General features: G+C 40.3%; 1 protein-coding gene across 2 annotated transcripts in view; it reads right to left on the reverse strand.

The window, feature by feature from the left end:
• Snx7 (sorting nexin 7) overlaps positions 1–13,952 on the reverse strand; it is a 90,741-nt gene that overhangs the window by 73,950 nt on the left and 2,839 nt on the right. Inside the window, exon 1 of one of the 2 annotated variants that reach the window (XM_029538140.1) lies at positions 7,655–7,861. The exons of the other annotated variant lie outside the window; for it this stretch is intronic. Coding sequence (XP_029394000.1) covers positions 7,655–7,753 — 99 coding nt within the window. The 5' untranslated portion in view covers positions 7,754–7,861. Of the gene's footprint in view, positions 1–7,654; positions 7,862–13,952 lie in introns of those variants that run through there. 2 annotated transcript variants of the gene reach the window in all.

Consider the following 13,952-nt stretch of genomic DNA (forward strand, 5'->3'; position numbering starts at 1 on the left):
ATGCTAAATTGCATCCACCATCTGTGCCCAAACAACGATTTTCTTTTTTACAAGTAGAAGGGGAAGAGACATCAATGTGAGAAGTGTGATAAATCAGAATACCGTCATGAAAGGGCCATGCAAATGAAAATGCTGAGGCACAAGAAATAGGAGCACCAAGAGACATCTGGTTAAAAGAAGGAAGAAAGAAAAAAAAAAAAAAACTACGCAACGTCAAGTGCGTCAAGTGGAAGGGGTTTGAGAAGCTGGGACTTGAAGCAGCTTTTGTAAAGAAGGACACTCATCTTCACAGACCTAAATTTAGGCTTGCCAGCTGTGTTTTGATTTACAAAACATTCCAATCTGCCTGCTTATAATAATAATAATAAAAATAAATGAGACAGACCCAAGAAGAGCGCCGGAGACGTGATCGGAGGAAACGCTAGCACAGCCATTCTCTATAGTGGAGCGCACAACATCCTAATCTTGTTTGATATCATTTTTATTTCTCGGTAGTGTATACATCTGCATATACCACACTTCATTCCTCGCTTTTATCTGTTAATTTCTTAACAGTGCTGCTGGGGATATGCCTGCATTTCCTTGGGTTTGGTACTCTACAGTAACATTCTGAACAAAGACATTTTTGCATAATTTTTACTTGACACGATTTTTGGGCGTGGGGGGGGGGACATGCTATAATTACAGCATGCTTTGTCTCTACCCAAGCTCATGTGGAGATTTAATTAGCAGTGTAATGATAATGAAAAGCAGTGAGATCCTGAGTTTTCTGGAGTTTAATTTCTCCTTTGCAGTCTTCAAGAAAGCTTCTATATGACCTGGGACCACACAATAGGACAGCCATGATCATACCTACTCTTTTAACAATATTGTTAAAAAGCACTGTGGTGTGGGGCCACACACTGCAGCCCACGGATGGAGGTCAAGGAATAATTTTCAGGGGTTGGTTCTCTCTGACTGCTGTGGGCTCTGGGGGTTGAACTAAGTCATCAGATTCAACAGCAAAGTCTTTAATCTGTTGAGTCAACTCACTAGACCATACACTGCCCTATCAGGAGATTTCCTGTTCTCACAGGGCTCCTCCAGTTCTTAGAGAAGCAGGGTGACAGATGAGACTCAGCTCTTTGCCTCCTGCATTCGACTGCTACATGCCATCTCCATCACCAACTGAAGTAACACGAAGCCATCACTAGCTGAGGCTTCCTGATCTTAGAATAGCCAGCTACTACATCAATGATTTTTTTTCTTTATACATTGGCCAATGTCAAATATATTATAATGGCACAAAAAAAAAAAAGCTTCTGACATAGGACATTAAAAGGAAGAAAAAAAAAAATCTGTCCACTCAGGAAAAAGCTAATAACCTCAAGTTTCAACCAGAGTTGTGAACTTGGTCAAGTTACTTGTCATTTCTGACCTTCAATTTTTCAGATGTAAACTCTCAGAAAAGTCATATTTTACCTTGAATCATTGAGGGGCAGCGAGGAGAAGATAATAAATAAACAATAAATATGACGTGGGCAGTGTCTGTTTGAAGGTGTTATGTGTATTATCTGTGTTCCCAGCAGACCAAACAGTAAATATTTGGAGATTCTTAGGCGATCTGTTCTCTGTTTAAAATTTTCTACTTGGTCAATGTCATGTGAAATTGGTTACAAACAGTGTATAAATGACCATGTGAACTTGTGCTCTAATAAAACTATACTTATAAAAATAAGTCCAACCATATCTACCCCTGTTTATTTTATAAACACTATAGATATCTCCCTGATAGTTAAACATACTGTGTATGTTTCAAATGCAAAGGAATGTTCTTTTAGATCCATATTTATTTTTCCCTTTTTGTGGTGATGAGATTGAACCCATGGCATTATTTAGGTAGGAAGATGCTAAAGCCACCTAGCTAAATCCTCAACACAAAACTCATCCTAAAAGTTAAAAATGGTACATGTAAGTATAATAAAGGTATAGTCATGGTTAAGGAAAAACTGTCTACTAGTTTGCTTTGTGCTTTTCCAACACGAATTAGATTTTTTTTTAATGATGGCATCCACATGTGTGCCTCAGTAACAGATACTGCTTTTTTTGTTTCAAAGTTATTTACACCAGGAATGCTAAGTCTGCACACGATAACCAGCCTTCTAAAGCAGCCATTTAAAAACCAGCCTGGGGTATTGGATGCCTACAGGAAACATCAGCCAACTTTCCAATTGTGGATATGGTGATGACTAACTGGAAACAGAATAAGCCAGGAAAAATACTCTAACTAGAACTTCTAAAGAGGCTGGCAGTAAGAATCCTACAGACACACAATGCTGCATACTCGACTGGGACATGAAGGCAGAACTGTTTTTAGCAAGCCCACAGGCTGGGCTCTTAAGTCATAGGTAAATGGATCTTACAACATATTGAACTAAAACCAGTTCCTTAAACAAAGATGTGGCTAGATAGACATTTCCAGGCAAAGGGCCTAGAAAGACTTTCTGGGAAGACTTAATATATTCTTATCACATACTAGAAAAGTCAACAGACAATTCAAATAGACACATTCAATATTTAAAAACTCCCTCAAAAAAAGGAATTATGCAGAGGTACAGAATATAGGATACATCTATAGATTTTTGGTATATTTCTTAATAATAATTATTCCGAGTTAAAAGTATACTACATCCTCTATTTTATCACCACATGGAAAGTTTTGCTATATATCCCACACTGAACTAAGTAGTCACAATTCATATCTCCACCTAGACAATCAGTAGATTGTCACCATATCCACTCTTTAAAACAAGCATACACTCCAGAAAGACAGAAAGATGCTTGTATGATGCAGGTCTCCTCACAAGTCTAAAGTAGATGACAATATAAAACACAGCAGCCATCTTAAGCTTCGTGGGGCACACTGAGCTTCCTAAGCAGGGACAAGCTTTGTGTGCGTTATTTTGCTTAATTCCCTCAATAACCCAGTGCAGGTAAGTGACTTAACTACCATCCAGATTTTAAGTTGTATTGGAATACCAAAATTTACAGAGCTAACATATGACCATTGTCACTACAAATAAATAAATAAATAAATAAATAAATAAATAAATAAATAAATCACCTACTATCATCGTTTTATTTCATTTAATGAACATTCACCAAATACCCATTATGTGATTATATGTCTGGTACTGGGCTCAAGATGCAAGCAGGGTCAGGACTGGGGTCACTTCCGCTCTCAAGGAGGCTGTATATTAGCTGGGTAAGTGGAAGGAAGTAATACTTTTATTTATAAACAATAAATAAACTCTAGAAAAATAAGAGCATTCACCTATGAGGCAATGGCAAATTTTGTTGGCCTTCTTTTGCTTTTTGTTTGTTTGTTTGTTTGTTTGTTTTAAATTAGATATGGTTGCATGCAACTTTATTACTGGCCCTTGGAGAGCTGAGGTAGGAGGATGGCATGTGAGTTTGAGGTACAACTCAATTACTTAGTCACACTCCATCTATAATACTAGAAAACAAAAGAAAGCCAAAAAACAACAATGAAAAGAAAAAAAACAAAGTAATTTTCAATGAAGAAAAGAGTAGGTTCCAGTGAATCCTGAGCCTTGCTGGGAAAGGGGGTGGGAGAGCAGGAAGGAAGAGTGTTATAAAGCTGTCTTGGAAGGGAGGGCTCTAAGGAGACACTCACAAGTCATTGTCAAACCCGGAGGTCAGAGAAGTACAGTAAGTGATCAACTAACCCAAGGCAGGAAAGAGGTAAATGCTGAAGGCACCAACAGGAGATCAAGGGATAGATAATGGGTTTTGTTGAAAGAATAATCAACAAAAACACAGTTGAAAATGTACTGAGTTAGTTAGACTTTTAGGTATTCACGTCTTTGTGTGATAGGTCCTTGTGAGAGGGGAGGACTCCAGAATGAATGGCCCTTGAAATCAAACAGCCAGGTGTTTGTCACATAGCAGGACCCTGATGAGCAGCTGTGTCTTCTACCTGGTCTCCCTGGGACTAAGTACAGATATTAGCCAGTTAGAAGAAATTAATCATAAAACCAAACGCAGTCACACTTAACCTCAATTGTGCTTCCAAGATGTATTATCTCACAGAAAGTTTTTCCTTTTTAAAAATATTTCACACTTTATTACAAATTTCGTTTTCTTCCTTCAGAAAGATCTAGTATATTAGCTGCCTAAAACTTTTCTATAGGAACAAAGTCAGAGGTAGCAGGATTCATCCTGCAAGAGGACTATGCCATCTTTTAATTGCCAGGCAATTTGTAGTATCTTTTTGATAAAGGAGAATCAGTCAGGAGGTCTGACCAGAGACTTGCCTTGGACAGCAGGATGCATCTGAACAAAAGGTTCCAGAACCAGTGCCCAGTGCCATCAGGCTATGTGTTCTTTTCCCTCTACCAAAGAACAGCATGTCCTAGTTATCAGTCATTTCCTTAGCATGGACTCAAAATGAAGAGGACTTGTGGAGCAAACTCACAGCCTATCAGAGAAGCACAGTTCAGCCCAAAGCAAACAGGGTCACAAGCAAGAAGTAAGTGCTCATTGTAAATAAACCATTGAGACCTTGGGATCCCTGTCCTGTGGCATACTCTAATGAAATGAAAGGATGCTCAAAAAGTGGAAACAGACATTCACCTTTAGCTATCTGAGTCTTTGTACAAGAAAAACAATTAGGGTTGTTTCCTTGTTTCTTTTTCTTCTCTCTCTCTCTCTCTCTCTCTCTCTCTCTCTCTCTCTCTCTCTCTCTCTCTCTCTCTCTCCTTTTTTTTTCTTTTGAAGACACATCTACTAAGAGTCTGTCACATTTTTGGTCACAAAGAGCAAGGTTTCCATTTTAATTAGAAACAGACCTTTTACTGTCCACATTTCATTTTAAAGAATGAAGCTGTTTTCCGTCTTGAAACATATAAGGGTCTACCATTCATATCATAACAATAAAACCACCTATGTAGCCAGGAATGGCAGCCCAGGCCTGTGATTCTATCATGGAAGAGGCGGAGGGAGAAGAATGATGAGTTCAAGGTCAGGCTGGGCTACCTGAGACCTCACCTCAGATAAAGCAAAATTTAACAACAATTTAAATTGATAATAAAATGAGTAATCTTAAATTATGATTAAAAATACAACAAAAATGCACTTCAAAAATATCACAGCACGTTGGCCACAGTGATACATGCCTTTAATCTCAGCATTCAGAGCAAGGACACAGAAGGCTGAGGGTCTGAGGTCAGCCTGAGACATGTACAGGACTCTGGGGCAAAGAAAATAAAACAATTGCCAATTGAATAAGTCAGATATAAAATTCCATATCAGGTATGGTTCTACTCATAATTAATAATTCTTTGATGACAAAAGGTAGTGGATTAGCGGGTGGATTTGGCTGGATTTATGATGGATCTTATTGGGGACAGGAAAATATCCTTTGCCTCATTTGCATCCAGCATATCACTCAGCTGACTTAAGAAATCCTCTCCCTCACAACAATGGGTGAATTTTAATGTATGTAAAAGGTACCTCAGTACAGCTGGTCCTTAAAAGAGAGAACATATCATGTATTAGTATTTTCCTAAGTAAAAATTAAAAATAAAGGACCAAGAGACATGGCTTAGCAGTTAAAAGCACATTTTTAAAAAACTAGATATGGAGAGCTGAGGCAGGGGGATGGAATGGGGGGACCCAAATGAGCTGACCACACTGACTTGCTGCTCCGCAAATGTCATAAAGCCAGTTCCATGGAGTCTGATACCTTCTTCTTGTCACCACACACTAATAATAATGATAATGATGATGATGATGATGATGATGATGATGATGATGATGATGATAATTTAAACTTGATTAAATTATCCTTTTTAATTTTAAGTACTACTGGCTTAATTTTCTGAGCTTATTATGCTCTAGTGATTTCAGTGCATCTGCTAATAATTTTATTTCCCTCTTTTATCTACACTACAGATAACACTGTGCTGTCCATCAAGGTTGACAGATATACTACCAGACTTAATCAAGCATTTGGTCCAAAAAAGGCAACTTATTATTACGATGTGATTTTTCCAACAACTAATTGAGAAGCCTTAAAATAAATATCTGAGGTGATGATGTCAATATTTTATTTGCGCATCTTCTTTGGAATGCACAGAGTATAACTAAACAAACACATGAAGCAGGTAGATTCTGAACAGCCAAGCATCTGAATTTCCTCCACTTTACTTGAAAAACAGCCACAGGCTACTATGTCAGAGATGTGCCAGGGGACACCACTAGGTTCCTCAAGGATGAAAACATAAAACTGCAGAGAATAAGATATTCTTTTTAGACACTGAAGTCTTAAAAGTGTTGCTAACAGCTTCCCAAAGTATCTGTGACCACCTTCTCTATTGCTCCAGAGCAAGAAGATAGAAACAAACATTTGTGTCTACTTAAAGGAGCTGCTATCCCCTTCCCTATAGAGCAGTGGTTTCTGACCCTATGGGGGTCAAATGACTCTTCCACAGTGGTCGCCTAAGATGATTCTGCATATCAGATATTTACAATATGATTTATATCAGTAGCAAAATTACAGCAATGAAATAATAATGAAGTAACTTTCTAGCTGGGGAGGTCATTACAACATGAAGGACTGTACTAAAGGGTTGCAACTAAAGGGAAGGTTGAGAACCACTGCTGGGGAGGTCTCTGCCCTATTCTGCACTAGGTTTTCCAGCCTTAAACTTTGCTTTACCATTTTGCCCCCTTCCATTCAGAGTTGCCTTCCAGCCGTCTAGCCAAGCCCTCTGGGTCAGGTGATAGTGACATACTTTTACAAAAACAGGGTTTGTTAATGATTCTCCCATCATCTGTACACCTGGTATTTGTCTCTTCCCATACAATACAAAGAGGTAGCTTTACCCAGGATCCAAGCTCAACCCAGTGAGCTTTCTGTCATGTGGAAATAACATTACCTAGCACTGATTAAGAATAATTTGTTTTCCTTCTACTTAGTTTTGCATCTGGATTGGAGAAATAAAAAACAATATAATGCAAACTGACTTTGCTGGAACTAGATCATTAGCAAGTAATTGTTAATAATTGGGTCTATAAATCTAAAACTGTCAAGGTCCATATCTTTTGCCAATACAAATGGATACCAAAATACCAAACATTCTGTATTTAATTGCTCTACTCTCCTACCTTCAATGACCTTAGCTTATTGGGAACATGCAAGCAATAAAAGCATTACAGAGAAGAAAAATTATCTATTTATAAGGCAGAATGCATTGATATCAGGCCGTTCACCACAGTGCCACCAAAAGCATAGAACAGAAAGAAATTAACAATATGTATGGAAGGAAGAGTAAACTCTGAGAAGGTGTAGTTCTAAGTCACACAATAAATTGCAGGAGGAATTTTGTTTTCTTGCTCCAACAATAATTACGCAGAGGAAAAAAAAATCAGCCTCAGCTCACCCGCGGCAAGGCGGTAGATGTAGACCACCACCAGAGAACCCTGTGCAGAGGCAGGCGTCTGAGGCATCCTTTGAGCAATGGGTTCTAAGACACTGCATTTTAAAACAGTTCTTAAGATGCGCAATTGATCATCAAGACACTGAGTGAACAGGGTAGAGAAGAGAGCAAAACTAATTCATGTCCTGATCATCAGGAACATGACCACTCACCCATGTGTGCAAGCACACCCCAAGACAAGAGAGGCAGAAGATGAGGGGAGTCATTCTCAGAGGTAAGCACAAGTGGTGGTTTGAATATGCTTGGCCCATAGGGAGCGGCCCTGTTGGGAGGTGTGGCCTTGTTGGATGAAGTGTGTCTCTGTGGGAGGAGCCTTCAAGACCTTCCTCCTAGCGGCTTGGAAGACAGTCTTCTCCTGTTTGCCTTAGGAACACGATGTAGAACTCTCACCTCCTTCTTCAGCACCATATCTGCCTGGACGCTGCCATGTTTTCTGCCTTGATGGTAATGGACGGGACCTGTAAGCCAGTCCCAATTAAATGTTGTTGTTTATAAGAGTTGCCTTCCTTGTGGTATCTGTTCACAGTGATGGAAACTGTAACTAAGACGACACAGAAGTAACTGCTCAGATTGGGGCAGTGAGAGTATAATGCAGCACTAATCCTAAAGGCAGGACAATAAAACTGGGTTTGGGACATGGATCAGTGATTAAGTGAGAGGACTGGAGTTCAGATGCCCAGAACCTCTATAAACGCAGGGTGGGCATGGATGCCCAACTGTAATCTCAACAGAAATAGGGAGTCCTCAAAGCAAACTGGCTAGCAAGGGGTGGCCATGTCAGTGATCTCTGGGTTTGACTGAAAGAACTTATCTCAAGGGATAAGGTGGCAGAACAAGGAAGGATGGCTCCCAGGATCAACCTGGGGCCTCTACATACACACATGAGTATCTTACACTCATGCAAAAGCATTAAGTACTCACCTTGTCTGGGGAGCCTAGCCCACCCACATCCTCTACCTGGGGAAGGTCAAGTAGTCCTTGGCAAACCTATAAGTTCAACCCCACCCCCATAAGAACCTGTCCAACAAGTACCTGGGACATAGCCTCTCTATGCAAATGAGGCATTCCCTGTTCTTCAAATTCCAGCCAGTTGTTACATTCACACTGACATTTTTTCCTACTCTCCAAAGTTAATATATATATACACACACATATATATAATATACATACACACACACATATATATATATATGTATATATATATATATATATATATATATATATATATATATATATATATAGCCCTTTGTCATCCCAATGAAGTACAGCACAAGCTAAGATCATCTCAGAGAGCTGTTTCATTGAAGATCATAGAAGAAGGCCTTAGGCTAAAAGAACTGGGACACTAAGATCCTCAGAGAAGGCCTTCTCTCTCACCACCCCCACCCGACTAACTCCCAAACTGGCGTGGATCCTGCAGACCCCACTCATCCCAGATTCCCTTTATCCTCCCAGGCTTGTGTGCAGTGGCATCAGGACACACTGAGAAAGAGGAAGCTGGGGACACAGAACCACATCTGGACCCCAACATGCCATCAACTGAAGATGTGTTTCCCCTGCCCCTCCAGGTAATGGAGCATGTTGAAATTGCATTGGAACCCCCTCTAACTAGTAGGGAAGGACAGCTCAAGAGTCACACCTGGCTTTCCTCTGATACCATCAGTCATCCAGCCTGTACTAACACTTTTAGTGACAAGACTCAGCCCTGGCACTGTGTAACCCTTCTCACTTCAGGAATTGCAACAAGAAAGCTTATTGGCTAAGCACAACTCCTGAATCAGTGGAAGACATCTTTCTCTGCAGTGCGCAAGTCCCACCTTTAGAGACTCCAGCCATCAGATTCCATCTATGCATTATATGAATGGGGAACTGGGCCCCACCCCTAAGGAGCTCCGGTGGCTAGACTCTGTCTCTGAGGAGCTCTAATGGCCATGCTCCAGCCTCCAGACTTCCCTAATGTTCCCAGACTCAAGGCAAAAGAATGCCCCCACCCCACCATACAGGGAAAAAAAAATCACCAATCCCTGAGTTTGCCCCAAGATCAGGCCACATAATCCCTCCAATCCCAGGCCACTCTGGAAAGCTTCACCCCTGCACTCCAAGAAACCCTTTATAAGCCCTGTCTTCTGCTCAGACTTATGCTGCTTTTCACCCAAGTGGACAATCTTCAATTGCTTTTCCCTCCCAATAAATCTCTTGAGTGTGTTGTGCAGTGTGATTTTGTGGTGTTCCTTGGCTCTGCCAGGATACCTTTCCCTTAGGAGCTATAATAGTTACACTGGGGAACCCTCCCACACCCACACACCTGCACCACAGGAGTGGAGTTGTAACACTTCTATCCGGGAATCCTTTCCCGTGGGAGCAAACAATGACAAAACTCGACTTTGAACTGAATGACACTTCACTGATTTATTTTGCTCTACAGTCCTGGTTGTGACCCTCAAACTGTAAACGTTTAACTCGCCCACCTCACAATGACTCTTCATAAAGAGTAAAGAATAAACCCAAGTATTTCCTGAGCTAAAGTACCTTGCTTCTTCTGAAGACTTTGTTTACAGCGACAATCACTGGAATACAACCTTAGCAAGTACCACTGCGTAGTCTCCTTCGGGGCATGTGCAGTGGGTGGGGGCGGGGTGCAGGGAGAGCAATGGTGTATGTATCAAAACTTCTGTCAGCTGCAGTGTCCATGGAAGCTGATGGATGGCATTGGTTCAGAAATATGCCTTGCCAGCTTCCCAGGCTCTACCTTAATACAGCTTTCCAGAGAATGCACGGAGCATCCTCACTGGGAGATGAGACAGCAGTTCTTTGCCTGTTCTGACTCAAGTCTATCAACGCCTCCCCAAAGCCCTGTCAAAGTAGGAGGGAAGAACATCCTCAGAGGAGGCACAGACAGTTCAGGTTACAGCACAGTGAATGTTCCTTGTGACCTTGAAAACTGGCATTTGTTTAGACAGACTACTGTGGTAATATATATATATATATATATATATAGATCTTCCAGGCACCAAAATCCACATGAAATGATTACCTATAAAACAGTCCTATAAAAAGTTCTCTTCCAACCAGCCTGATGTTTCTTTCCTCCTTTGATATTATAACTGATCGCATATGCTAACCCAAACTGAGGATATGGGGATTTCATACTTTTCTTTCCTTCATTTAGAAAAAAAAATATGTATGCAAGAGCACTTCACATGTAAGAGAGCTGTGATTGCAGAGGAATTTCCAGTGGGTGGAACAGGAATGATCAGCTCTATAGTTATTCGCCCCTCCCTCCCTTTCTCTCTCTCTCTCCCTCCCTCCCTCCCTCCCTTACTCCTTCTCTCAGTCCCTTTGCCTCCCCTTTGCTCTCATCTCTCTGAGCCGCAATACAGAAACAGGCCTTAAGGTAAGAGGGACAGAGACATTTATCTAAGCCTCACATCTACTGTTTGTCTTCATCTGAGTCACTGCAATCAAATGACCTTCCCCAGAGAAACAATTTTCTAATTGTCCAATCAGTGGAGCCAGGTTTTCAAGTACAGGCAATGGGAGATGTCTCTGGTCCTAACCACTTAGACTTAGACGATGCCTTGGCTGTATCCTCACAATGACTACCAGAATCTTCCTCATTAATTAACATTCAGCCCAATTAAATGCCTCAGCTCTGCTCCCAAAGCCACTACTAAAACTTGTTAAGATGGGAATGTTGATGACATTACACAGGCTGGGTAATTGTTATAGTTGTTACTGTTATGGAACAAACCATCCATTTGCATCAGTTAGGGGCTATGAATAGCACTTAGTGGTACAATATTTGCCTTGAATACATAAGGCCCTGTATTCAATATCCAGTTACTCAAAGAAAAAATATATATAAGCCTCTTGCAGTATTTATGATGAGATAGCAGATCTGAAGAAAATACATGGATGGGCTTTTCAGACAGTGCCCCTCTAGACAAAGAGGACCCTGCGGTCCTTTTTATGAACTGGCCTTGGAACCAGTAAAGCACTGTTCCTATCATAGCACAGTATTGGTCAAGAGAGTCCCACCCTCTCCACCCAGAGATTCCAGGAAAGAGACACAGATCCCATTGCTTGATAGAAGGATGAGGGTAGGTTGCATCACAGATGAACAGGTGAACTGAGAGATACAAAGTGTTAATCTTCATCTGAAGCTACTCTCTGCCTTTTGGAAATATGTATGATCTAACCAAGTTATCCTTCATTTTCAACCTCAGGCTCCCTCTAAGTGCTATATGCTAGAAGGCTTGCCCCTATAATGATCTCACTGTGGCAGCTTTCCTGGCAAAAACCATGAGCATGTTATCCAATGAAGTTAAAGGGGGAACTCAGAAAGCATGCTCCATGTTGTTTCTCTACCCCACTACAACCCTGCTGGCAGGGGCTACAGTGCTCTGTAACTACAATTGGCCCCCTTTTCCACAACTCCAGCCTGCAACAGTTTCCATACCTCGTCCCTTTAGAGAGGAGCAATCCAAATGGATTTCTGTTACTATTAGACTTAGTGCTTCACTGGACCTTGTTTGACCTTGTTTGTGCCTTAATGCAGATAATAAATCCTATAAGTAATTCCTACATTAATATATCATTTAAAGAATGAAAGAAAATTCTGATTTTTATCAGGGTAATTACTGGTAGAGCATCTAACACAAAACAGAGATTGGGAAAAAAATGAAGTATATAGATTTCTATAGATAGATAGATAGATAGATAGATAGATAAAAAAGAGAATATAGACTATATGGTATATGAAATATAATATATAATTAATATAAAATAAATATGATACATATATAATTAATATGTATTACATGACATATAATATATATATAATATAATAGATTATAACTATAAATATTATATATTTATATAGATAGATATATACCTGACAGACTAGTTGGCTAGTATAATGTGTCCCTCTGTCACTGCTGTGGTTTTCATATTGTCTTAGGAGCTTTTTGTCAGTGTGTGGTTACTGGGGGTGGTGGAACCTGAAGAAGGTTAGATTTGCTGGTAGCTGCTTAGGCTTATAGGAGTACTCATGGAATACAGACTTGGTTCATTCAAGAGAGTCTTTTATATAAAACAAGACTGGGGCCTCCCTCTCCTGGTCCCTCTGGCTTCCCTTTTGGAAATGTGAAAGGTCCCTTGATCCCTGTACTCCACCCATATGAAGCTATCTACAGGAGGCCTTCTCCACAGCTGAGCTGATAATCATATTCCTGAGCCTCTAGCACACTGTGATAAGTAAACCTCTTTTTTTCATAAAGTGATTTAGCCTTGGGTAGTCCATAATAGTAATAAAAGGTTAAATGTCTCAATAATGATAATGTATTCTCTCTCAAAAATAACCTTTTATACAAGAATGTGGTATATTTTCAAAGCCCTCCAAAATAAACATGTCTGTTATTAAACTTCTATTTAACCATAAAATAATCTAAAAGTTTCCATATTCATAGAAGATATATTGGCTTCTATAGATCAGCTCTTTCTTTCCAAAGTTTATAAACAAAACACAAAGTGACCCATTCTATGGTCTTGATGGAGATTGTAGCTAGAATTGTTGCTGGTCCTCATAGTTCAAAACTTCTTTATGGTCCTTTTTTTTTTTTTTTTTTTTTTTTTTTTTCACTTTGTAGACCAGGCTGGCTTCAAAGTCAGAAATCCGCCTGCCTCTGCCTCCCAAGTGCCGGGATTAAAGGTGTGGGCCACCACACCTGGCTTATGGTTCATTTTTAAGGGCTTTTTTGATTTTTAGTTCATATGACTATATGTGGATGTGCGTGCATGTGTGGATATGGAGGTGTCCATTGAGGCCAGGATGACTTGAATTTGAGGGTGCTTACACGCTGTGCCACATGGGTGCTGGGGACCTCTGCAAGAGCAGCAAGCACTATTTACCACTGATGCATCCCTCCAGCCCTGGTCTAATATGTTTTAGAAGCATATTGACCTATTGTATTTGAAGGTACAAAAGTAAGCAGAGTTGATGGTGTGTAATAAAAATAAAGGCAGCTTTGTGCGTACATGCAATTTTCAAATAATGTTCAATATATCCCTTAAAGAAGAGACTCTGAACTTGCCCGGTGGCTCAGCAGGTAATGTCCTAGCCGTACAACATGATTATTAGAGTTCTGATCTCCAGAACCAAAGTAAAAGGCAGGGTGGGGCTGGAAGTAGCCTGCCAATTAGTTAACAGGAAGTGGCCTGTTAATTCCAACACAGGAGAAAAGATAAAGGGGCTCTCCTGTCCAGGCTAGCAAAAATGCCAGCTCTGGCATCACTGGGTGACCTTGGAATATACAGGGTGGAGAGTGAACAAGGAAGACACGGGAAGTCAACCTCAGGTCCCCAAGTGCACAAGCTCATGTAAACAGGTATACAAACCAGACCCCTGCATAACACATGTCTATATCTGCCAAAAAAAAAAAAAAAAAAAAA

This window comes from Mus pahari, chromosome 4, assembly GCF_900095145.1.
Source record: "Mus pahari chromosome 4, PAHARI_EIJ_v1.1, whole genome shotgun sequence".
Lineage (NCBI taxonomy): Eukaryota > Metazoa > Chordata > Mammalia > Rodentia > Muridae > Mus > Mus pahari.